This window comes from Strigops habroptila, chromosome 3 (assembly GCF_004027225.2).
Source record: "Strigops habroptila isolate Jane chromosome 3, bStrHab1.2.pri, whole genome shotgun sequence".
NCBI lineage: Eukaryota > Metazoa > Chordata > Aves > Psittaciformes > Psittacidae > Strigops > Strigops habroptila.
The window spans coordinates 48,614,991-48,642,489 of NC_044279.2; the positions used below are offsets into that span (position 1 = coordinate 48,614,991).

General features: G+C 39.1%; 1 protein-coding gene across 6 annotated transcripts in view; it reads right to left on the reverse strand.

Moving 5' to 3' along the window:
* The window catches only part of FGD6 (FYVE, RhoGEF and PH domain containing 6), a 72,855-nt gene that overhangs the window by 37,499 nt on the left and 7,857 nt on the right, over positions 1-27,499 (reverse strand). For all 6 annotated transcript variants that reach the window (XR_003990627.1, XR_003990625.1, XR_003990623.1 and 3 more), the window contains exons 2-5: positions 22,687-25,126; positions 6,003-6,150; positions 2,351-2,418; positions 2,228-2,258 (exon numbers count right to left, since the gene is read on the reverse strand). Coding sequence is in view for 1 of the 6 variants with exons in the window: in XM_030480057.1 (XP_030335917.1) it covers positions 2,228-2,258; positions 2,351-2,418; positions 6,003-6,150; positions 22,687-25,126 (2,687 nt within the window). In the remaining 5 variants the exon portion in view is untranslated. The remainder of the gene's footprint in view (positions 1-2,227; positions 2,259-2,350; positions 2,419-6,002; positions 6,151-22,686; positions 25,127-27,499) is intronic.

Below are 27,499 nucleotides of genomic sequence, written 5' to 3' on the forward strand. Positions count from 1 at the left end.
TTAAAAGAAAAAAATGCTAAAAAAAAAAAAAAAAAATCTGTGGTACTTACAACCAGTTCACAATCACATTCCCACTTTATCAACTGCTTCAGGTTCCACTTCAACTGCTCCAAGCAGTAGCAACTTAGAAAAAAAAAACTTTTTTCTTGCATCAAGACTCCTGTCCCCTGGCTGTACCAAGAGCCATGAGCTGCACTAACTGGCATTGGTAAAACAGACTGAGGAGAATACTATTCATTTCAGATCATTGCTAATGGAATTAGTCAATAAATTTCAAGTATTCACTCTTTGGAATACCACTAGCAGGTGTTTCAGAAGGTGTAATGGAGCCTCCCCTGACCAACCAAATCTCTACTATGGGTAAAACAGCCCAGCCTGCGGAGAATCTATGTTTTCATTCCCAAAATCTGTCAGAGGTTGCTTGCCTGGCAGTTAGTAATCCTGACACTGAGGCTAGTAAGACAAAGTGGTTCAGTGCATGTGAAATCAAAAGGATGTTCAAATACTAGCCACAAGAACTATATGATTAAATAGATTTAATAATGTCTGTGATGAACATATACAAATCCTCAGGCATACTTTTCTGTGGAAATTGGAAATAAAAAAACGTGTTTCTTTGACCTTTCTCAAGGGTGGCAATTCTTATTTAATGAAGAATGCATACATACGGAGCCTCAAAACCGAGGCCCACTCTGACAAGGACATCACCAAGGTTCCTGCTGCAGGACAAAGGACAAGATGAGGACAAACTATTTCCTTGACTCGTAGCCTAGCATCCTCTGCTAGATCAGGCTGAATACATGTCGACGTTGCTAGCCAACAAAAACAATGGTTTTCATTTGGCAGCTAGAAAATAGCATACTGTCACAAAGAGAGTTGTGAGTTATCCATTAAGAAAAAAGCAAAACACATTCTACAGTATTGCACATTTACACTGTGCACCCAACCTGAAGTTTATCCCAGAAACTTCCTAAACTCCCTGTCTTCCCTCTCCCACATTCTTCCTCATCTGCCTGCATGCTCAGCACCAACACCCTTTTCCTCCAGTACCATGCATGCTACCTGAAGAACTGATACACTGAAAAGCAAAGACACCTTTAAGATATAACTTATACACCTGAAAAATATTATAATTAGAATCATACAGCTTAAAATTTATCTATACTCATTAAGACAACTCTCTTCCTTTATCCAGTACTTAAGCTTGAGTTCTGTACTAGAATCCACGTTGAATATAAATTATATATTGGCCACAACTGCCTGGCCCAGCTTTTAAAAAACAAGCTTGAACAGAATAAGAAAATCAATTACTAAAATGGAGGCAAAAGAGGAATCAGTAAGTGGTGTGGTAAATTTTTTTTCCTGAAAGATGTCTGTGTAACAGGATTGTATACATCCATCTATAAAAGCCTTTGTTCCCAGTTTCACAGAACATGCTTCTTAAGAGACCGAGATAGACCAATGCATCTGTTTGCAATATAACCACTTCTACTGCCCAAGGAAAAAAAAAATCACTATGTATGTGCTTAATAGAGTCACAAAATGGAACAAACATATCACAGAAGTTGGCAAAAAACACGTAACAGAGCTAGAGAAAGCTAAATTCTTCATTAATTTACTATTATCACCTTCAACACAACACAGCATGTTTAACAGATGACTGGTCTGCATAAACATGGATTAAATACTTAACCCTTGCTGTGGACAACACATTGCTCATACTACAATCACAGCTGTTATCAGAAAGCAAGCATCTGTCAAAGAATCGCAGCCCCCAAAAATATGCTGCCATGGTGATGGATGCACCATTAGAGCTAATGAATGTTTATTTTAATGTACCATTTCAAAAGGTTCCTGCCTCCCCCTGCTACTTTGTAAGTTATTCTAATCAAAGATTTTATTTTGGGTGCTATGGTACAAGCTGGCTTATAAATATGATGCTGATTAACGTAACTGAATATATATTCCATTTTCAATATTCAAGCAACATCTCCGCTCAGCTGGAAGACTGAATAAATTAATTAAGGAGACGCAGAAGGAACCATCGAAATATTCATCCAGTATGTAAAATCTGAAACTTTAAAGTTATGCTTAATTAGATTAATTTTTATATTTTTAATATGTAGACACAGCAGAAAAAAAAAAAAGTCACATTCACTTCAATAAAGCCTAAACATAGAACTTTAACAGATTAAACAAAGGGAAACTTCTTTTTTTGGGTACTTACAATGTGTAAGAGCTTTAGCACATCCACAAACCTAGCAGAAAAGCAAGAAAAGGCAAATGGTTACATTTTAATTGCCCAATTAAAATAAATTGAGTAGCTGTAAAGTTTAGCACTGGCACTTACACTTTCTCTGAGCTCATGATCTCCTTGGCAATATGGTAAACCTTTGTTTTCTTCCCAGATGCCTTACCCTGCAAATAAAATTATATGTTATACTATGCACCTACTAAAACTGTAGCTAGTAGTTCCTCAAATCCAATGTAATTATTCAATAGTTGTTTCTAATAAAAACGTTTTATACTGCTTTGAGATCTCTTGGCTTTGAAATCTTCTGGCCTTTCAGGATCTGTGCAAAAATCATTTAGCTTGTAGCTGGAAAAAACAATATTAGCCTTTCTATTTAATTATTACAGGAAGCACTGAAGCCCATAATGAATGAAGCCCTAGCAAGTGACAATTACTGTTTAGCAAAAGTAGCACAGATAATATTTCTATATTATTTGTTACCCCCCCCTTAATACAGCAACAGTAATATTTGCAGTAAACTCAAGTGGGTTTCAGTAACATCTTAAAAGAAATACACATTTTTTTTACTGAAAAAGAAGACAAAAGGAGAAAGCGGAAAAAAAAAAGACACTGAAAAGTCAGCTTCTGACAATCTACTAAAGGAGCTGCTGGAATAACTAGCAACCATACTGCAAAGATGTAGAAGTGTGAGCCTTGTCATCTACCTGAAACACTGTACAGATTATGTTGGTTTTTACTGCACGTGCATTTGGCTTTCAAAAATGAATGCTACAGTTCAACATGAGACAGAAGGAACAGGTATAACAAAACAAAAGGGGCTATCTGTCAGGATTCAGCTGTCTTTCCTACACAGTGTAACTCTCATGTACCATTTCCCTCAGATAAAACACCTTTCTCCATTACAGCTCTCATGGTTTGCCATATGCTTCTCTGCTGCCAGCTGCCACCACGTCTATTAGACATTCAGGCTTTCATTTTAATTGGCTGCAAAGAAAGAACGCGGATAAGGAGCGCCAAACATCACAGGATATGCAACATAAGTGCAGTGAAAGTCCCAGGGAGACTGTATTAAGTATGGCAGTATAATATCTGCACTGAACAGTTCATCTAGAAAAGCAGGTATCAGTGGCATTATATATGAATTTTTGCTTCATAAGCACTACTGTTGCAAGATTTGTCTGGAGTTTTAGTTCTTCTCCAAACCTATAAACAAGTCTCAAGAGCTGGAAATCAAACCATGGAACCAACGATATTCATAAGTTGGTTTTAATGATATTGTTATATTCAAAATAAAAAATAATTGTAAATTATTTTTTCATTTTACTCTAATGCCAAATTAATAAAATTAATTTCTAAATTTAATAATTTGGTGTTGCAACACATATATGCAAATGATATTATTTATTTCATATATTACACAGACATCTTCACACAGAGCTGTGATTTTTCTCCTAAAATTAAACTTATTTCCAAAAACCAGTCAGATCTACACAGTGAGGGTCAATCCGATTCAGGCGAGATTCTAACACCCATCCTCAGGCCTCCGTGCCTCTTTAGAAAGTACAGCTGACATGCTCTCTACATGACTGAATTCACAAATAACTCAATTATGCAGAGCAAGGTATCTGCCATCACTGTAGATGTGACAGTTGCAATTGAGATGAAAATTAGTATTTTGAGAACAAGATGCTACTGCTAAACAATTACGAAGTGAAATATCACAGTCTGTTTTCAACCCCTTTTGAAAGACTTTTCACATACCAGCTGGCACTGAAAAGGCCACTTCACATTTGCTCAGCCAAAGATTCTCTGGACCTTAGGGAGTCTCTAATGGCAGAACTGAAGGGATGCAAATTGGGCTCTCAGGCATGGCATTGGGAAGGAACCTTGTAACTTCTCCAACAGATAAAAAGCATCAAAACAGCCAGATGCTTGTGATAAGGAAAAATAAAAACAAGCCCAGCTGATGACTGATGCAGAGACTGCTTCTTTCTCCTCTGCAGCTGCTCTCCCTGTTAGGAAGTTGGTTGGTAATGCCCAGCTGCCAGCCACACATGCTGCAGGAGGCTGAAGCAAGCCTACGAGCAGATGCTTCACAGCAAGCGCTGAATTACTCTGTGAAACCTGCCCGAGAAGCCTCATAATGGGGATGCTTTTCTGTAAAACTCTGGCAGTAAAGGTTTAGGGCATTTCTATAACCATCAAGGTAAGTTAGCTTCTATTCTGACACAGTCCTGCTTAGTTTCACATGAACAAGCTTCTCCCTTGACTCTCTTTCCCTTCCCCAATTTATTCCTCTTAGAAGATTTGGTTAAATGACATTTAGGTCTGACACATCATCATCAAGTCTTCTCTTCCAGCACTAAAAAGTCTCATTGCCTTTCTTTTTTTTTTTTTTTTTTTTTTTTTTTGGTTATTTCATTTCTTAGGAAAGGAAGGAAATATAACTACTATCAAAGGAAACAGAGCTACCAGGACTGATGCTGAGGACAGGCACTGGTCTATGGGCAGTCTGGTGCCAGGGCATCCAGGACTGAGAAATAAGGAAGTGAGTATCCCCAAGGAGAGGGATAGGACCCCCAAAACTCCATTCCATTCCGAGGAGTTAGCACTGTCTTCCTGCTCCTCATTTGAGGAAGAAAGAAGATGAAAATAAGATGAAATATTAAAATGAAAATGAAGAAGAAATAAGATAAAGGTGGCCAGGTTGGATGGGGCTTTGAGCAACTTGGTCTAGTGGAAGATGCCTCTGCCCATTGCAGACAGGTTGGAACTAGATGATTTTTAAGGTCCCTTCCAACCCAAACCACCCTATGAAAATATGGGAAATCATTCAAAGCTGACACTCACAGAAGCTAGCAGAAGGTCAGACCTCAACACCAACAGTTAAGAGTGGCTTACACTCCTCCAAGGGCCATAGAAGTGGCTCTGCAACCCTACAACAACCGGTCTTCCATGCATACACCAATAGTTTCTCCTTAGCACCAAAGGAGAGAAATGCTGAAAGGCATGTTGAGCCCTTTCATACCACCGAAAAGGAAGAATTAAAAAGTGATTCAGTCATCTGGCCCCTGTGCCCAAGCAGTGATTTGGCAAGTTAGTGTGTGGAACCTGCAAACACAAAAAAGCTGTCTGCACAGAAATGGTTACTGGGACACAGCCTTTGCCTGCATAGCCAAGATCCCTGAAAAACGACCATCAAAGCAAAACTACAGCTTCCAAGAGATTTTTCAGAAGGACCTTCTCAGACCTTGCAACCTTCACCTAGCCCCTTTCCTTGCGCTTCACCAAGGCTGTCAAATCAAAGATTGACATTAAATGTTCAGTGCAAAAGAGACACTGCGCACTCGAGCATCTGCGAGACATAGCTAGCTTCCTTAAAAGGTATTTGGAAGTCTCAAAACTGAAGATTTTTAAATATTCATCTGTGCATGTAGCTCTATAAGAGGGATACAGTAGGCAGGTCTATAGCTCCACGATTCAGTGAAAGATTAAGAACAAATATGCGAGGCAACGCACACTTTTTAGTGGGATGTTTCTAAATCTAACCTCTTAATGCTGGGCTAATGTGCACATATAAATTAAAATTTCAGAATCACACTCCACCACTAAACAATAAAAATAACAAAAAAAGAGAAATATATAAAGTTATGTTGACTCAATGCCTTTTATTTGAAAATATCCCAAGAGGTTACAACTTATAAAATAGAGCAAGAGTGATTAATAACTTCAGAAGATAAAGAGATACCTGCTTCTCTTCGGGAGGATCAGGCTCCCCTTTGCTAGAATCAGAATTTGTGTCATCATCTTCATCAGAACTGTTCATGATATCTTCTTCATCTGACTGAAGATCTCCAATTACCACGTTCGGATGATCATGGTGTTCTTCCAAGGACCTAAAATTAAAATACGCATAGTCAATAAATATACTATACTTTATTTATGTTAAAAAGCCTTCTGTTTTACCTCACAATCAATGGCTTACTTGGAATCAAAAACATTGAAAACAGTACTGGGTAGTCTGAAGATGACAACAACAGTGGTGGGCTTTTCTACAGTGGACTCATAACTCTGCAATGTTTTATGCTGGTATTGATATAATGCTCGCTGACAGTGAGCAAAAGCCACGGCATCTTTTGGGTATTTGTGTTATTATTACCCATCAGAATTTGCCTGAGAGCAGAGTTTGATAAATCTATTTCCTTACTGCTACGTGCATGTATAGTGCAACATTTGTACTGTGTGCCAGAAGGATAAAGAATGATCATAGCCGGTTTACTCTCCTCTATCTTATAGGATCAGGACTTGTTCCAGGCATGGTACTCAGGCTGGAGCTTTTGATCTGAAATTTTAGATGCATTTATATATACAGGGTTGTTTCTCAATGCATACACTGAAAAACTGCATCAGCGATAGCAATATTAACCATTCTGTCCAATAATTCTTCTTAAAAACAAGCAGAACCTTTTGTGATTCAAAACTACCATCCCCCAGAGATAGACACCTTCCAGGGAACTGTCAAAGCTATAAAATATAACCTTATTCTGCTGCTGTACAATGATTACAGAGGTCTCTCTTCATTAGTTTTATCCATATTTGCAATTCAGAAATTGCTTGAGACAAGCATACAACCTTCTTCCTCTACCTAGCCTTGACAACTTCAGTAGAGATTTAAGAAATGCAATTTTAGAAGAAAATAAAAAAGGGGTAAAGAAAGAAAATGAAGAAAACAGAGACTAGAGGAAACAGAGCCTGAAGTTTTGGTAAAGTTACATAGAAGCATAGCAAATCCCTGGGCTCCTACTTTTAATCCTTAAAAATATCTGATAATTGCCAATTACACTAAAGCTGTGTCTAAATTCACATAATCTGCATTCAAGGCCTGCAAAAACACACTGGAATGCCACAGACTTACTGTGATATGAGCCAGAAGTGATTAGCTACCCTAGAAAACAAAAAGCAAATCTAGAAACTCTTATCCCCAAGCTGCTGCAGTCAGCAGAGATCTCACTGTGCTGATCAACACTTAATTTTGTGTAGCCAACATCTGTCAGGGCTACACACTCCTCCATATAGCTGCCCCCTGCCTCCCTACACAAGGGATGGTGATGTTTGATCTTCTCTTTTTCCTAACTTTGAATCACAAGGAAGCAGGGATGGAGGGCAGCTCTCCAGAGTTACCACCTCCAACTATGATAGTCACCAGATACGAAACCTGTCAGTGTGGATCCCATGGGAGGTGGCTGCCACTAACCTGAATAGCAGAAGTAACGAATACCAGCTGTATGAGGATGCTCTGGCAGCCACAGCAAGTTGTTGATTATTCAGTGCTCAAGGGAGAGTTTAAAAAACAAAACGGAACCAAACAAAACCCACACCAAACAAAACAACACGCAAATGCTGATCACAAATAGAAATATATTTAGAGATGGCGATAAGTAGGTAAGTTGGCTTGCAGACAGACCTTGATCAGCCATGAAGACATAGAAAAGATTAAAATAGCTTGGTTCTATTAAGACAACACAGAAGGACTCAGGAAACACCCAAGCAGTTACTGTCTCCCAGAACTAAATGGGGTGGGGAGAGGAAGGAGTCTGCAAGCTCATCACGGAGTTTAAACAAAACCCTGAGCCAAGACTGCAGCACCCAGGGTGGAGAGACACCCCCATTTATTTCAGTTCGAAATTATCCACTTCACATGGGAAGAGAGCGGCCACCAGAGAGATAGGCACTGATAACAACAGTGCGTGGAGTACACCAGGGATAGCCTCCATGAGCCTCCGGAAGGCAAAACATGGCTTTTCACTGGAGCTCTCCCTAGAACCATACTAGCATGATGCCAAGACTTTTGCAGTTACTTGTTAACTTCAGCAATTCAAAAAACTCCTTGTCTACTCTAATTCACAGTTAAACGGCCTGTTGGCCTGAGAATGTTTATTTTAGCAGATGCCACCTCATATCCTTTTATTTTATAGATGACAAACATCTTTATTACATCTATAACATTACATGTGGTAGTTATATCCTCCTGCTTTAGTCAAAAACTGCAACAGAAATAACTACTGCTATTCCTTCCTTTACTATATTACTCACAGTTTTACTATCCACATCTGTCATTGAATCTACATCTGATCTGGGATATTTTTCCCCCATTGCAAAATGTATTAAGCACTTTATCTCTAACCACATTGGAAATCACTTTTTGGTCCCTTAGTCATTAAATTTTACTTTTGTTACAAAAAATTTATTTACCTTTTTCCTGTCCTTAATATTTGTTTTTAATTGCTGCTTTATTTTCCTTTAACTAAGATTCTTTTCCATCAAGAAAACATTATTTTCACAGTTGTGAAATCACAGTTCTTTTGCCTAAGCATATTCTACAGGATGCCCAATCCCAGAATTTGTTGTCATTTTTATTTAAATTTTTGAGGGCAACTCAAAAGTTTTAGAAAACCTGCCCTTTAGGAAGTCAGAAACAAGCATATTTCCAGGTGAGGCTGTATTCTGCTGATGCAAACATAACCCCATCACCACTGAAGGATGAAGATCAAACCAAATGGACTGTGCTGGTGAAGAATTTTCTAAGTGAAAGATTTATCAGCTTATCAAATAGAAAGTTTCAGTAAAAAATTCCAAACTATTAAAAACTTTCAATAATTAACTACTGGTGATATAGGATGTTTAGTAAGTGTCCACAAGTGACAGCCACTCATGATTTACGTTTTTTTCTTCCTGTGAATCACAATAACATTTAAGCAGAAAGCTCTTTTGCTTGCATTTCTGGTGTGTATGCACCTACTATTTGTGTAAAGGAAACTATGAGAGCTGAGAGAATCATCTACCAAATCTTGCCTATGGTATCTGCCCCACCAGTCAAAGCACCTCAGAGTAATCCCTACATGTCTTTATGCTGTATTTGCTCAGCTCACACCCTAACACAGCTCTCTTGTTCTCCTACCGGGTACATTTTGTTAATTTCTTTTTCTTTCTTTGCTTTTGAAAGAAAAAACACAGTGGATGGTTAGATGATATATGATCAAAAGTCAGTTCACATCCAGCCATTTTACAGAATCAAACAAGCCGCCACTTCAGGGATAGGGTGCAATACTGTAGCCAGGGGTAGATGCACTCCTTGTGGTATCTGTGGTTGTGCCCTCTCCTTCAGAGAAGATGGTGACAAAGTCACTTTGTTGATCTGCCTTTATCAGCCATGTGCTGGAGAACACGTGACTCTCCTTGGACTTATGCCTTAACTTTTCATCATAAATACTATGGCTTTACTGTCAAAACAGAAGGTGGTTTATTTACTGATTACTCTTTCTGTACTTTTACCCCTGAAGTCATCTATAACTAAGTGTATACATAGTTCTCTTAAAGATAACCCTTGACGCTTGTGGTCTTTAAATGAGTTTGGAAATACTAGTAGATCTTTAAATAAACAAAATCTTTTCTACAATATATCACTTCCCCTCTTCCAAAATACAACAAGAATGCAGTAATGGTTATTTTTAAGCAGCTCTTCTGAATGGTATTTTGGGGATACTGTGAACTATCTCTATCTTGTTCCCTCTTCATCACGATTCTTTGTCCTACCCACAGCACCACCAAGAGAAACTTCTGCATTATCAGTCATGTGAAACACCATCAGTGCCAACTCACCGTGCTGCCCACTGAGTAAGAATATCTTGCCATATCTTGTGAGCAAGTTAGCTAAATATAGATGTGGGGCTTTTTTGACACATAAAATAAAGGGATCATCAGTTTGCCTCAGAATGAGCAGTTTATGGGGGATGAAGAACATACATTGTGCTGATTTTCCTAATGCAATAGTAAAATATTAATGAAACAAAACATGCCAGTCCTAGCAAGACGTACTGCAAGATAAACTGACAAAACTTATGAACTGCCATCGAGCTATTACTGTCAGAAAAATACATCTTAGTTAGCATAAAACCCTCTTAGTGACTTCAAAACATCACAGAATGGTTTGGGTTGGAAGGGACCTTAAAGACCATCTAGTTCTAACCGCCCTGCCATGAGCAGGGACACCTTCCACTAGACCAACGTGGCCTTGGAACACTGCTAGGGATGGGGCTGACATAGCTACTCTGTGCAATCTGTTCCAATGTCTCACCACCCTCATAGTAAAGAGCTTCTTCCTAATATCTAATCTTCCTAATATCTTTCTAATATCCACTCTCTTTCAGTTTAAAGCCATTCCCCCTTGTCCTATCACTTCTTGCTCTTATAAAAAGATGACCAAGGCTAGTTCAGACTAGCTTATTATAGAAGCTTCAAAATACACCTGAGGCTTCACTTCCAGGCAGTGTTGATTTACATACTGCATAGGACACTATAGCCTGAAGTCACAATTAACATTTCAGTTCCCTATTTAGAAGGCAAACAGTATTTAATCTTGACTGAGATGATTCAGAGAGATTCTCTGCCTTGGAATGCCCCAACATTAAGTATTTTATAGTATGTTGGAATTACTTCAAGTGTTAGCATCACCATATCTACTAAAAAGCAAGTTTCCACAGCTCCAAAGTATTTGTTAAAATAGATTCAGTCATGCTGCTGCTTTACACACATTTCCTTGTGATCTTCATTATTTTTAGATGTTTCTTCTACTTCCATTAAGTAATCAAAAATATTTAGGAATGCTGAATGAACAGAATCTCGTACAAAACACTGTTAAGTTCTTCTTTTCTCATCCTTTTGTTAATTTTAAAAGGAGTGTCCATACTACTCTGCTTTTTGTAGGAATTTCCCACCATCTTTATCCTAATTCTGTCTCTTCCTCCAGTATTTCACTGCACTTTTTTATGGGTGTTTTTGTTTGTTTATTTTTAAAGAAAGCCTTCAACATACAGTCAAAATTACACAAACTGAAGTTCCTGCTCAAGTAAAAAACACACACCATATACCAGAGCTCCAATAAGAATACCCTCCTATAATATTTCATCTCAAATCCTTTTTGTATTGCTACAGCATTTCACAATCCTTTCACTGCTGCTTGCATCTCACTTTCCTCCAGAGAAGCAACAATTGCTATCGCTATTCATCCATTTTCAGTTTTTAATATCGCCAGTCCCTGCAATCAATTTCAACAATTAAGGTGTGTTCAGCTGCCCTTAGGACCTAAAAGCACACTGTCTCTCTGCAGAGGGAATAGCCATTAAGGCTACTTTTTCATAGTGCCTCATACTTGTAATAGCTGTAGGTAAGGCAACATGCCTCACTGACTGATTCCCTCAATGGATCCTAGTTGTACACTTCTGGGAAACCCCATGGATAAAAGACTTAAAGGGAAAAAAAAAGGGAAGAAAAAAATGTGTTCTATGGCATATTTTCTCTTTTCCTATTTCCTGTCTAAATTCAGAACCTTTCAAGGTAGAAAGAAAGGCTGTAAATATAGAAATAAAGGTAAGATCCTAAAACAATTTAGGAAGCAATTACCTGATTCAAGTGCTTAAAGCAACAGAAGATGCTCTTGGAAAGCCAAAGCAAAAGTGAAATTACTGCTTAATTAATAATTGCTTGATTATGTTTCATGAACTTCCTTTTGCTTTAATTTAATACTTTTTATTTAAGACAGGTCAGTGTCTTTATCTAATATTTATTTACTGCAGATTTTTGGAAAAAAACCCATGACAAGTTCTAGAAAGCAAGCATACTTGGCAAAGCACAAAGATCATACTGAATACTAACCAAGAGCCCTAGTGAGTTCCTATGGAAGTTTTAAGAAAACACATGACTGGGTAACTGATAAGCAACATTAATAAAGGCATCAATTAATGTACTTTTTGGATGAGCTACATTTTGCTGCAATACCTCAGCTCCAGAATCATCCCTTAAGAAGCCAACATCAGCACCTGTTTCCTTTCTCAAACCAGTCGGGAAAGCAAAAAGCTGAACTTTCTATCACTCCAGATGCACCTGGACCCTAACCCATCTTATTCACCTCATAATTTAAAGTTCAGAGTCTCTAAACAATGGTGACTGTCTGCCAGTATAGCTAAAACATTCATCACAGAATGGTTTGGGTTAGAAGGGACCTTGAAGATCATCCAGTTCCAACCCCCCTGCCACTGGGAGGACACCTACCATTATCATGTCCCCGTGCTTTTCCTTTATCCTTCAGGGATACTGGACCATTAATCAGGAAATAAGGATACAAGACTGCCTGGACCAAGTGGCTTACTTATCTGAGTTATTCCCACAGCATCAGTCACCTCTCTGGTTTAATGACAGACGCACAGATGGGAAGAGCTGAAGCTGAGATCACATCTCTCCTCTCTAGGTGTTGTGGACAGTGTGAGAAAGGCTGGAGGATGCTGCTGCGGCTCCCGCAATGCTGGCTTGGCTGCCAGCACTGGGGACTGGTTGCCTTATTGCAGCCAAGCTGCTTGGGTTTCAACTTCTCTGCCAAAAATGGTGCTTTTTCACAGCAAGAGAGAGAGATAGCACAGCGTCCTCTCAAATAGGATTTTACATGCTAAAATTAAAGTTATGCCATTTGTTCTGCAGTGACAACTCAATGATTTTAATAAGTTCTTTGTATTATTAGTACTAATAACAACAAAAAAGGCAACACGCCGTGAGTTTTTATTGATCTGATGCTAAGGAACATGACAGGCAGTTAATCTTGATCTCCCTTTTATTTATATTTTTAAGACTGCCTGAACAGAACCCGCCTGTGAGATTCATTAGTTCATTCTGCGAGCTATCCTTCAATAGCTGACATGGCCGAGGAATGAAAAAGACCTCTGCAACAGTCTTTAAACAAAAACAAGCATCACAAAACAAGAGGCAAACAAAGTAGACCACTGAATCCATGATTATTTGCATCACTTATAACTGCTGTGATGTATTCTCTCTGGGATGGTTAGGGAACTTTAAGGGTACAATTGCAAACATAAACACTCCTCAAGAATCACAGTTAGAAAACAGAAATAACCAGCACCCAGCTGAGCAACTCGAATTGAAAATGTTCTGTGCACATCAGGTTGCTTTTTCAAATTGTAATTTAAAGATTGCAAGAACTGAAACAGAATTATTTTAAACAATATCATGTGTACTGTACGCACGCATAAGCATCTACATTTTTTCATAGAAAGTCAGGACACTTAATGACAGGGATCCACTGTCAAAAAAGAAGCTCAATACATTCTATGTGAAACAGATTTTGGTTCAAAGCTGCTTGTACTTCGAAAGCTGCCTGCTGCCCCCCAGGCAAAAGGCTGGCTGCAGCAAGAGGCCAGGTGGGAATGCTGGAAGTTTGCTCCTGCCAAGAGAAACGCCAAGAACTACCCTGTTTGTCTCTCTCTTTACCTGCCCACACCTGGGTTTTCTGGGCAAGGAGGATATCATAAACACTGCCGAGAGCTGCCACCACATTTAGCCTGTTAGATCATGCCACTGGCAGCTCCCTCCATACTTGGCTAAGCATGCTGCAAACTGCAACACCTGACTTGCTGGAACCAAGTTTTGCAGCCAGCAGCATTTAGTTTAGCATTTGTTAGCTTCAGGCCAAGTCAGCACCTATTTCTTTCCTCAACAAGAAGAAAAAAACAAATCTGACTTGCATTCTAAGCAAAAAATAAGCAAGACATTTGTCATATGTGTTTCACACTTAATAAATCTTGTATTCTTTTTTTAAGCAATTCATTCTGTCAGTCACCTTACTTCAGACACACTATGGTCAATACAGTCACCTGCATACTCTGTTGCACGATTTAAAAAAGCACAGTTTAAGAAAGGTGCAAACAGCTCTCAGATTATCTCCATATTTAGCTGTGATTTGCAAACATGAGCTCCTGCAGCACTCAAGGACTGCTCTCTCTGCAGGCAGCCTCCCATGCTCACAGGAGCTATCTTCAGCCAGAGCATTTGTTGACAATTCCTCAGTTCCTTGGAAAGTTCAACATAAACACACATGCATGCTTCAGATGTTTCCACACTCACCATAGAAAAGCCGTGTCTAAGAGAGGTCCAGTTCTAAAAGTCTTCAAGAAAACTGGTGCCCATGGTGTGCCAGTTCAGCTCCAGATCAGTATGGCACAGCTGCCCTCAGGACAAGCAACAGAGACAGTCGCATCGCCCTGCCTCTGCCTGGGCGGCCCCAGAAAAACTGCCAAAAGGAGATCATGCCAGTGGAACAGAATATAATCCAAGAGGATACAAGGGGACAGTCTCGATCATTGGTACTGGTGAGTGAAACACTGTGCCAAAAAATGGGGATTTAAACCCTTGCCAGGAGACCTGTACAGGGGAAGGAGTCACTGCATCAGTTCTTCCTGTCACCACCCAAAGCTGTGAGGGATTACCTGCCTCCCAAGGCAGGTAAAGAGGGAAGTCTCTACAGCATTTACATCTTCTTGCCTTCCCTTATCATTAATTCTCGTTTCATAGGGAGAGCTGCAATGCTTATGGCCAAGACCTTTGGAAAAAACACCTGGCATGGAAGTGATAAGCAATATAAAACAGGAGCACCAAAATATGGCACTCATTTACAATCAGGACCTGCTATTCTAACTTCTCTCACTTCACAAAACAGACCCTAGGGGGAAAATGTTTATAGCAAAAGAACACCAGGATCAGAAGAAAAATAACACTTTACTTCCCAGTCATACACTCACACAAAAAAGAAAAAACACAACTTGGGCACACACTGAATAGACTTCTAGAAAGCTATAACCAAAATGTGACAAACTATCAAACCAAATGCATCAAATAGGAAAGGAGGAACTCAGACCAAGTGAGAATAAAACCTCCTATAAATATCCATTTCAAACAAAACTGATTTTACCTTGTCAAAGCTACCATGACATTCCAATGTATAACTACTTCTGCTCCCCTAAAATTAGAGTTAATGGAAGGCCCTAAATACTTTCTGTATTGACTCATCATTATTGTTATGATTTTTGGGTGACTTTATCCCTGAAATCAGGGCTGTAATACCTCTCTTCAAAAAGTTGCTAATTCAACTAGAAATAACATGCAACCATTTATCTCAATTTTTTTGCATGTCAGATACCAGAAGATGACAAAAGAGAGATAAGTAGCACAGTACTCAGAAGGTAGTGACTTGGATCTAAAATATGGAGAGAACTTAACTCTTAAACACACGACTGTCTGTATTCACAAGAGCTGATGCAGCTTCCTGAATAGTCTGCCAGAAAACATAGGATGGAATAGTTTGGTTGAGACCAACACAGACTGGCTGTAGGGAATAACTGAGCTGCTTGCAAGACTTGACTTGGACTCTCTCTTCCTCTAATCTTTTAACAGATTAGAAGAAGAATGGGATTTAGACACTGTTTCTAAGCTATTCAGTACAGAATATCAAACCCGAGGAACACCACCACTGGGGAAAAACAAAACCAAAAAAACTAAAACCCCCAGAAAAATCAACTGAACTCTGCACAGTAGAAATCACTGAGCCATAGGCTCAGGTTGTACCTATCAAAATGGCAGTTTTGGTAAAAACTCCTTTTATTTACATGCATTTTAAGAGATTATTTTAGTTCACTTCTGCTTGAGTGGAGCAACTTCATAAGCACGAAGATATTTTAAGAAAAACTTAAAACTTGTATAAACTCAGTATTTTTATAAGAAACTTCTCGGATTCTAGCATCTAAAATAAAACCTACATTCCTTAACCCAAAATTTTTCTAGTGCATTGAAACAGCACAGCTGCATAGTTTTTTAAGGCTATTCCTTAAAACATCTTTAACTGATTCAAATATAAATGTTGAATAAATGAGGCATATTAATATCACTGTTGGCATTTCAATAAAATCTGAAGTTAATATTTTGATTGCTTTCTCTCAACATTTATTTTATGCCCCCAAAAATCTTACTGTTTTACATATACAATTACATTAGACCTTGCTGCAGTTAAAATATCACCATACAAACCAGTGCAGCATGGAGCTTCACGAGCACATTTCTTGAGACAACACTGAAAATAACCCACAGGAAAAGGCTGGTTTTGAGCATATAAATGGGTCTTTCATCAATTTTCATGTCACATTTGACTTTCCATTCTATATTTGAGATACTCTCTGGAGCTACATTTTGTTAACCTGCAATTTATACCACAGTTGGCAACCAGAGACAGAGCATGTGTGTTGGAGGCCAGGGATAAAGGCCAATATACAGTGATGCTATGTTAACTTAGCTTCCCCCATCTTAAGGAAAAGGAAATGCATACAAAGAATGCCAAAATTAGTTAAAAAAAAACCAAACCACAAAACAAACTCCCCAACAAAAAACCCCACAAACCCACAGCATAAGAGAGGAAAGAAAAAGAGATGCATCTATGAAAGTGTGTGACACCTGAGTTCCTGTTACCCATAAACAGGGGGGCGAGGAAGAAGGCTAAAGAACACAGGGGTTTTATGCGCTGCTTTGCTTACTTCAGGCTCCTCCACAACACTCTAAGTCACCCTTTGGCTAAAGGCGAGAGCTGACATGCTGAGCTGGGGCGACGTCGCTGGGAGGAAGGACAAGGACATCCTTGTATTGTACCACGGAGATCGATGGGAACAGCAGTTAGGACATTTTTGCCATCTGTGGTGAGCACTTTTTAGGTGGGAAACAAAGGATAGCGCAGTTTACCCTCGAAATGGCTCTTTTAATGCATATGGACTGCACGCACGCAAAGGTTAATCTGGGGTAATTTTCTAGATTGCACCAGACTGTGACAAAAGTAACCACTAAACATTTTGGAGAACAGCAGAGGGATTTGCCTAGCAGCCAAGCAGCACACCCCAGCAGTCAGTACCTCATTGCCAGCACCACTGCCAGCTTGTTACTTCTCATACTCACAAGCACACCCAGCCCCAACCACACTTGGTAAAAAGATAAAGTCGAACTCCAACCACATCTATTTTTATGTAGCACTTGTAATACATCCAATAATTAGAAGTCTTTTATTATTGCACCTCCATCACTATCAAAAGTTTCCATATGTGCTGTGTCGAAGTCAACCTGCATCACTCACCTCTTCCCTTTACAAAAATCAACAGGAAGCCTTTGAAAAGAAAGATGAACGAAATAGCAAAGACAAAAATTCTCTTTCATAGCAATCTTGGAGATCTTCACAATTGTTTTTATTTCATAAGACCTTTCAAACCTTTTCCAGACTGGACTGTATACTAGAATAATGGAGTTGGCATTGGAAAAATGCAGTCCTCCAACTCCTTTCTCGCCCGCATTGGAAAGGGAGAGCATCAGACCTCAGAATCTTTCCCAATGTCAAAACAGACTAAATTAGCACATTTCAAATGCATTTGGATGAGAATGTGTCAAGATTTTTTTAAAGCAAGAAAATTCCTATTTATTCTGATTTTTTTTTTTTTTTTAAGGGCAGGGGGCTAGCATACTTCTTCCAGATTGCTTCAGAACATTGAAGTATTTTCCCACAATGCGTATCTTCTTCCAATATATGCATTTTATTTCAGGTTGTATAGCAGACTAAACTGTAAAGCTGTATAACTGAAAGCCACCTCAATACTAAGGAAAACTCCTTTTACTGGAGAAGCAGACCATGGAAACACTGATTTGCATGACATTTCCTGCAAGGAAAAAAAGGAAGACCCAAAACACTCCATATGCTTTCCTGAGCAAAAAAGTTCACTGCGAGTCTTTCATGTAGTTTCACATGCCACCCTAGCAGTATAAAATAACTAACCCGACACTACAAAATAGAATAATTCCAGACCCATTGTCAGTGATTTGACTAACGTTTGGGGAAAAAGGAGCTCTGAGAGTGGCTTACAGCCCCAGATGAGGGTCCCACCATCTGCACGCACCCAATTCTGTCCCAAAGTCCTTGTGTCAGAACATCACTATTCCCAAGCAATAGTACCACCACTTCTCACCAATATTTCCATTTCTCACTGGTGTAGACTCTGATTAGACACCCCTAATTTCATACAGAATTTGTCTCTTCATAGTCTGTAAAAGCAAAACATAAGTCGTCAGCAAAACAGCATGTCTGGTAGCCAAGAATTGCTTTGTTCATTCCCTGCTCTGGAGCACCAGAGCTGGGACTGCCAGTTAGGCTTTGCACTCAGCCTTGCGGGGGACAGGAAGCGGAGATCTGAGCCATCTGACTCACTCTTTACTGACAAGCCCTCAGAGCTGGCAGAAGCCTACCAGCTGCATAACGTGTACTTGAGAAAGTGAGGTAGGGAGGGGAAAGAAAAAAGGCAGGCTCAAGGAAGCAGAATACAAAAAGGCGGCCAGTGATAACACATGACTGAAGATAACAAGGACTGACAGGAAACCTGAAGAGCCTATTATCAAAGCTATTCTATTAAAACCTGAGGTACAACTGCAGAGAAAGAATTTAATGTACAACTAAGGGTGGCAGAAGCCAGCCAGAAGCACAGGGGAAGACTGGAAGATAGGACAAGCCTGCAGAGGTGAATGGAGGAAAAGGAACCTGCCTTCTTCAGATCAAAAACTAGTCCATTATCATCTCTAAGAAACAGATGAAATCCAAAAAAATCTACATACCTGACCTCTACTTATTAGGAAATTAGATCCTCCAATAAAATTCAGTTTAAAAAAAAAAAAAAAAAAAAAAAAGTGTTTTTTAATGCATAAATATGACACCTTCAATACCTAAAATGTATTTTGTGCATTCAAATCTCAGCATAAGTGTTTGAAAACTGTTTTTAAATGCTATTTAGACCCTGCAGGATTTTATTAATTTAGTGTTTCTGAATGAGAATTTTGCAATTGCAAAAAAAAAAAAAAAACCCCAAACAAAAAAAAAAACAACCCCGAACCAGACCCTTCCCTAAACACTGCATTTATTTGGTGCAATATTGCTCATTAGAAGAATGTCTCAACCCTAACAAAGTTCAGTACATCAAAGAGGAGCTTGTACCAAAGCAAAGTGCTTAACCACACAGATTTCAATACTAAATTCAATATTCCAGGAAGGCTTTCATGCACACTTAATTGACCTCTAGGGACTCAGCTGCCAAAGCAGAATTTAGTCCAGAAAACTAAACTTACATTTTGCATTGAGATGCTCATTTTTGGAAAACCAACAGATTACTGGAAATCTGCAGAGGTGGAACAAATAGGAAGCAGTATTTAATTAAACCAACATTAAGATCTCAAGGGATTATTGCCACATGACACAACACCCCTCCAACCCCAAGCCCTTTCCAAAGAAAGATCCTAGCTGGAAACACGACACAGCTATAGATTTCATCATAATCAATTAGTAGTCATGTACATTTGCAACATCTTGAAGGAACACTGTCAAAAGTAGCCAGTAAATACAGTCTGCTACTCCCTGAAGGGTGAAGGAGCAGACTTACTCCACCTGAAATAAAATTCTCTCACCTAGAACAACATTACAAATACCAACAGGAAGCCCACAAGATCCAGAAAAGTTTACCTTTCTGTTTTCTGCAGCATGACAGACGTTCCAAGGCACGTGCATTGTTCCTTTGCATCTTTAGATTACTGGACAAATATGCACCCAATTTTACTTTTAGTTTTAAGGCTGACATGAAAAAACTCAAAAATCAAGTGGTAAGTGACAACTGATACCCACTATTAATTATCCAGGCCCATCATTTGCATTTAAATCCCTGTGGGAAGGCCTAAGCAAATGAAATGTATCTGAATTTAATAAGACATATGAAGTTCAGGTAGGAGTGTCAGAAACTATTACCATTCTCCACTAAAGCATACCGGTTTCACCAGATGGGATCAGGAGGAAATTTCTCAGTAACCACTAAAGCAGTGGGTATATTATGAGAATTGTATTTCTTCCTCCAGAAAGAGGTGTAATATGAGGTGGTAAAGACACCATCTAACTCTTCTGGTAATGGCAAGCCTAGCATTCAAACTTAATATACTGCCTATGTGCTGTTATGACTAGGAGCATAGGCAATCCGTCTACGAATTTCTCAGAAGAACAATCTCATTTGTACATTGGCTTTAATCATAAGATAATTTGCTTTGAGATGCCCATTAGCAGTGCATTACAGGAGTTTCATGTGCCAAGATCTATGGAAAAGTTAAGTGCGTGTTCTGACAGGCTGGGGAAAACACAGGCAGTGATTATTTCAATAACATCAGCACTGTTTCTCTAACTGGTTTTATAATACCACCTAGCCCAGGAAATGATAAAAGGCTCTTAAAAAACTATGAAGAAAAGGTAAGATGACATTGATAAAAAAGCTTCAAAGGATTTGAGATAACAACGGATGGGAAAATTGGAGAAGCTGCCTGGCTGGCTCCGTCCGGGCAAGGATCCTTACACTTCCCAAGCCAGAACCAAAAGGAATACCTGTACCTGTTCTTCCTGGCAGCAGCTGATCCAGGTCAGGAAACCTCTGCGCTGTTGTGTTCCCTTTTTTTCCTGGGGATTTGTTTGTTCCCCGAGATCTACTGAAGTAACTGCAAGAATTAATTGTTTCCTAAGGGAGTTTCTGACTATGTAATTTAGATTAAAACAACCACTTGTATAAAGGGCTTTGGTTATGTTTTTTTATGTGTGCTTTTTAAAGAAAGCACAACACAAGCCCAGTTATGCTAACAACATATGCTTAGGGAGCAGCTACAAGTATAGATGTGCCAGGATGCAAAAGATCACTTAAACCCTTAAATCACCAGTGGTACTGAGGAAAGTTTGCGTGAAGAGGGGAGAAGTATAATCTCCTGCACTCAGTCAGCTAACAAAACTATGGAATTTCACTCAAGGAGCAACTGCAGTCTCATGTCTATGATGCTTCATACAGCAAAACTGTCCTTTTCTAAAGCAGAGACATTCACTTGGATCCTGAACCACAACATAAACCAAAACAGATTGCATAAACATACAAAATATATCCTTATTTAAGTTTAGTGTCACTCTTCTTAGGTAAATCAAATTAAGGGAATACCAACAAGACTGTAGTCAAAATCCCTGAAAGATACCCAAAGATTAGATCTAAACAAAAAGCATACACTTAGTCAGGAACTTACAGTATACCAAACACAAAACCGTGAAACACCCAACTGTAAACAAGAAAAACACTCAACGGCCACATGAATAAATACACCAATACCAGGCCCATAACCAGAAATCCTACTTCCCATGATAAGGCTTCATGCTTTCAATCAAACACTCCAATGTTGAGATTATCAACTCTCTAAGCAATCATTAACATGGGATGCCACTTAAAATACTTGTCTCCTCCTATATAAGATGACATGATCCCCTAAAGAATGGTCAACTCTCAGATTCTTTGGAACATATGTATGCTACACACATATTCAAAATGAAATGAATCTTGGTAACTCTCACTGAAAAATTAAGTTAAATGTGACTATCTATAAGCTAGCTCATTTATTCTTTTCATCATTAATATATTCTCAAAAGTGTAGAGAAGTTTGCTGGGAACTATAAAATATACAGGCTGCATATTTCATTCAAATCCTTATTGCTGGTTTGAGAGAAACCTTTAGAATCTGTAAGACCAACTGATTAGCTGAAGTTAAGAAGTTAAATGATACCATACTGGGTGAAAACAATGCTTCACCTGTTAATAAAGTCTAACGGTCACATTAAGTGATGCTATTCAGAGAGAACATATGAGTCTGGCCATTCTCTGAGGACCGTTCCTCTTCCCAGCATCCACAGCTACAGTATTACAGATATTAAAATATCCGTTCCTGCCTTTTCCATTTAGCATCTGTTTTGGACATATCTATTAATTGGTCCAATCCCTTTTTGAATCCACTGATGTTATCTGTCTCCACCACCTCCTGAGACAATGAAACACAGCAGCAACCTGCAGAGTCACCAAACCCCATCTTTCAGTAATATTCTGTGTGAGTCAAGCAAAACTCGTGCACCACTATCACCTTTGCTGGGAGCACAGGGAGGTACAGAAGATTCACTATATTCAGGGAGAGGCAATATCTTTTGTTATATTTGAAAAGCTTTCAAGACCTGATGAAGAATTTGCATACCAAAAAGCTTGTCTGCTTTCCCCAGCTCTATCAGCTAACCTAAAACCATATTAATTCCCCCTACAAACCTAGCAACTATGCACTCTATGGACACTTATTCAACTTCAATCTGAGAGAGCAGTAAGGTTCATTCCTCCCTATTTAAGTATTCTTAGATACAAGTATATGATTGTGTCTGATTTGCTTTAATTAAATCTGGAAATGCATATAGTTAGTTTCCCAAATTCCAATCATACACAAGGGATAACTAGCTTACTTTTCCTCTTGACTCTTTACCAAACACAGTTTTCAAAACAACAAAAGCATATAGAAAAATATACAGCAGCGACTGTATGCTGACATTTCATCAAAGGGGTCAGCCTCTCAACTCATCATCTAAACACATTTACAACAGTCAGAATTACAATGGAGCTCTTGAACTTCTCTTTTCTCTTTACCTGCCAAGTCTCAAACGCCTGCTGGTAGCTTCACAAGGCTCCTCAACTTCATAGAAGCCAGGGCTCTGGTCTTCCACACTGCTCGAGTTCTGCCATTCAAAACAGAGATTTCTCCTAGCACCCACAGCAAAAGGCAAATTCTCATACTCGGGTATTTCCTCATAGTGACGCACGTTCTCATACTCTGGAGCACAAGTGCTGGTTACAGAATTCAAATGCATTTGTGACAAATTCTCTCCCGAAAGTAGATGCCCATCTAAAGACTCCAGACGTTGGTTATTTCGCATCTCAGGCTGACTTCTGTTTCTCTGCCTCTTCTTCTGTAACGCTGGACTACTTATTTCTATGGAAGGCAGCTTGGTAGATTTAGCTTTCCTTTCATGGCCTATGGATGCTATATTCTGGTTGTTACCACCTCCATACCCATCCCCAGCGGAAAGGTTGGCAATAGCACTATCCATTGACTGGCTGCCTTTAGACAGAAATTTCTGGAAGTCGCTTTTCATTAAGCAAACTGACAGTTTCATGTTGAGAAACTTTTTCAAGCTATTCTTCTTCTGATGGTCTTTGCAAGGCTTGTCTGTCCTTTCCATGTCCACAGAAGAGAGAGATTTGGCCCTAGGCTTCGTCACAACAGTCAAGTGGTTGAAGCTGGTAGCAATGTTAGCAGTTTTTAATGATTCAGAATTTCCTGAAAATGGAAGAATAGGATGAGGTAACTTCCAGACGGGTTTCTCAGAAAGACGTTTGGGTATGTCACAGGATGACAGTGCGCTTTTCTCCTTGGCTGGTGAATGCGTGAAATGAGATCCTTCCAGAACACCGTTTGATTTGTCCTCACTGGAGTTGTAAGAACTTTTCTCCACAAGCTCTGCTGATGCAGCTTTTTTCAGCACACCAGCAGCTGGAAGGCTGTGCCTCTGCGGTTTCTTAGGAATGATTTTTGGAGAACTTTCATCCTTTATTTTAACTTCTTTATCTTCCAATTTTTGTGGGGAAACATGGAGGCTACTGGAAGCAGACAAGTGCTGACTGCTAGTTAATTTGAGTTGCTTTGGCAAACTCATAGACAAAATATCACACCTGACAAAGTTAGTCCTTTTGTCCACAGCATCTAGCATACTGGTGTCATCTGCCATCTCATCCATGGAGTTAACTAAGTTATGGTCTGCATTTAAAGAACATTCAACACTTTCCACCAAATGAGAAGCTTTATGTGACAACTGAGGCAAAAGATTCTGTGAAGTTGACTCTTCTGTAGCAGGTTCCTTCACCTGATGCATTTTGTCTGCATTGCTTTGCTTTATCTCAGATTTTTCAGGATGAAGCACTTCTGTGTTATTGTTATAACAAACACTTTGACCAAGGATATTAATTTTTGCCATCTTTTTAAAGCTTTGGTCCACAAGTCCAAAGCAATCTTTCTCTGAATTAGATGGTTCCTCTGTTCCTTCTCCTGTGGTGTCTATGCCATCCTGACGGACTAGGCATGTAGCTCGTGGCTTTCTTGGTTTAGGGATAGGAAGCACTTTGGAGCTCAGGACTGAAGATGTTTCAGAGGAAGCTTTATCAGCATCTGCTTTCATAACTATTTCACCTGAAAACATACCATTGCTACCTACATTTTCATTTTCCAGGATTTCCTGGTCCAATGGGCAAGAGCAATTGTGGTTATTTTCAGTCAAAGTAGCACAAATTTCAGACATCTGAAACTCATCAGCAGTGAGCTTACCATCAGTATTTTGTTGCTTCCCTTTAGCTACCTCAGAAGACGATGAAGACTGTACAAGTTCCATAAACTCAATTTTAACATCATTCTTGGAACTGCTGGCACTGCCTTTGTCAAGTTTATCTGCATACCTGCGCCTCACAGGACTGCTGTTAGGAAACATACTATGAGTTAGAACATCCTTAAGTTTCTCTTCCAAGATGCTGGCTTTCAAAACAACCTGATTTCTGTTTGCCAGTTTTTCATTGTGACTATCTCCCAGAGCTAGTGCGTTTTTTTCACCATCTTTGATGTTCTCCAAGTTTCCAAAGTGCTCAAAAATGATCTGAGTTTTACAGGTGTTCTCCCCGTTTCCAAGCTTATGAAGACATTCAAGTTTGCAAGATGACATTGGCAGAATATATGCTGTGTTACCAGTACTCCCTTCCGAGGCTTCATTTTTATAGTTCAAATGGTCTAGCGTTTGAGAAGAATCTCCCCTGTGCTCCTCAAAGCTTTTTGTGCTTTTTCGTGTAGATGATGGAGGTTTAACTTCTGGAACAGATGAGCTCTTGAGAACCTTTGGTTTTGGTGCAATTGCTGGCTTGGTTTTCCTTGCTGCTTGTATAACACTAGAAAGTACAACATCGGGCTTCGGTGCAACAGGTGGAGGCGTTGCCTTGTGTCCTACCACAAATTTGGGTTTGGGGGCCACTGGTGGCTTCTTAATTTCTAGGAAGGATGGAAAACAAAGATATTAGTCATCATCAGCCCACAGAACAACTTCACCTGCAGCACAGTATTATTAGTTATTTGTGACATTTAAATCATGTGATCTACGAATCTCAATGTGTCTGTGTATATATATTTTTTCTCTTAAAAACATGTCTCTCTTCTCTACTACTGCTTTTTTACTAGTTGCCTTTCTTTGTTTTAACAGGCCAAGAGTAACTTGTTTGTTTAAAATCAGTTTAACTTTATGAAAGTGCATGTCCTTGCTTAGATGCTAAAGAATTATGCTAACAGAAATAGCAGATTAGCCTGGGTTTGCAGTTTCAACCATTATAATACCATTTTAAAATGGCACAAATATGTTAAGTGCCTCTTGTATAATAAGCTATGAAGATAACAGAACTGCTAGGGTAACATCAGGACAGTTCAGTACCTTCCCCTGCCACCTTTGGAAACGTGTAACCTAAAGTTCCCCTTCCTCTTCTTTTCAAACAATATTGAGATGGATTACTGTACCAGCTGTAAAACTGGCACGCCACTACCCACAGTTCAGTGAAATGAGTCTGTGGTGTAAAGTTAATGTGCTAATTTGTAGCAAGTCAGCACTTTCCTACTGTAAAAGTAAAATACTATTTCTGTGCATCTTATAAAATTACTCTTCCCAACATGCTACTGTCTGACCTAGAAACAGTCACCACTGCTATGACTTATGACCCACTTGACAGCACAAGATGACAAACCCTGGGAAGAGTGGACAGCCGGAACACATGAGGAACTAGATTATGAATTTTGATCGTGTTGTTGGTTTAGGGTTTTTGTTTGGTTGTTTGGGGCGGGTGTGGGGTGTGTGCTGTTAAATGCCTGAAACATTTTTCTATTGCAGGAGGTCATTTATGACCAATTTATTTCCATATGCTGGGAAAATTTCAGATTTCTAAGTGCTCTGAGTGATTTCTGACATATGAAAATTGACTTATAAAGTAAAGAAGTTCCTCATTCTGGTTTTAGGTTTGGCTTTTTTGGGGGGAGGAGGTTGGTTTGTTTTGTTGGTCTTTTTTATGTACTACCTCTATTTTTGCCTTTGTTTTGATTAACATTTTGGCATATTTTCAGGAAGTCATACACACATTAAATAAAACACTCAAAAAAACATGCTAATTAACGTTTCACATGCAAGGAGACTGGGCAAGCCATTGATTTATTATCCCCTTTGAACTGTGGGTTTGGTGTTTGGCTGTTTTATCATGATTATTATTATAGATGCGCAACTGTATCCTAATCTCTAGCCTAGAAATACAAGAATAAAGTTTCAGGCTTGATTTTGTTCTGGTTTGGATTTTGCTGTTTGTTTGTTTGAAAGAAACCTAGATGGTATTAAAACAAAAAAAAAAAAAAAAACAGAAAAAAAAAAAGCCAGATGCCCTCAGTTGCAAGCATTTCCCAAACACTAAGCCACTGCTCTAAGCAGACAGCCAGGAACAATGTCTCTACTATAGAAACAGGAAAACCATGTTTTTCTAGGACATGAATCATTTCAGGGTATCCAGACTGACCCCACTTACACTTAGAATAGCTGTCTTTGCTGCAGTTACATTAGGAAAGAGATAAACCCAATGGCAAAGGCAATTTTTGAGACATTTTGCAAGAGGAACAGCAGAATTTCTTTCCAAATCTCCCTACAGCCATCCACACAGCCCTACCAGCTAATGCAAAGGCTGTAGTACCATCTTCTGCTTCCTGTCCAAAGGCAGGTTTCCCACAGAGTGAGGAATGAATAGTTTGCTACAAAAAAATAAATAAATTAACCCTTTGAATGGGCAACCACCGATTCGGAACAGCAGAAGAGCGTACACTCACTTCCAGACAAGGCACTGCCTATTCAGCTGCAGAATGAAGTGATGGCAATAAAGGAGCCTGTTTTCTCTGGTAAAAAACAAGTAATGGATGCCCAGTTTGTCACAGAACACAACACAGTAGTAGACCTGGGCCATGTTCAGTAATATTTATTAAGTTATTAAAGCTCCCTGAAAACAGGGAGAGACAGTCCGCTTGGGAATCCTCTCTGATGCCCAAATGAGAGAAACAGATTGTGGAAGATACAAAAGGTTAAATACTGGCTAGGCAAGTGATATCCTGTGGATTATTTGTCCCACACTGCAAATCAAAATCCGTAAACCTTGGAAGTTTCTCTCTCTATAGTGGGACTGCCTAACATTTTGCACAGCAATCAAACTAGATTACTCTGCAGGGCTTTCAACTAGTATTTATTAGGAAGGACACTCAGAAGTTACTATATGATACCATTACCTGAATACAAGATTCGAAACTAAAACATGAAAATGTAAGGGAATGCAAAGAAAACAAACCAGTTGT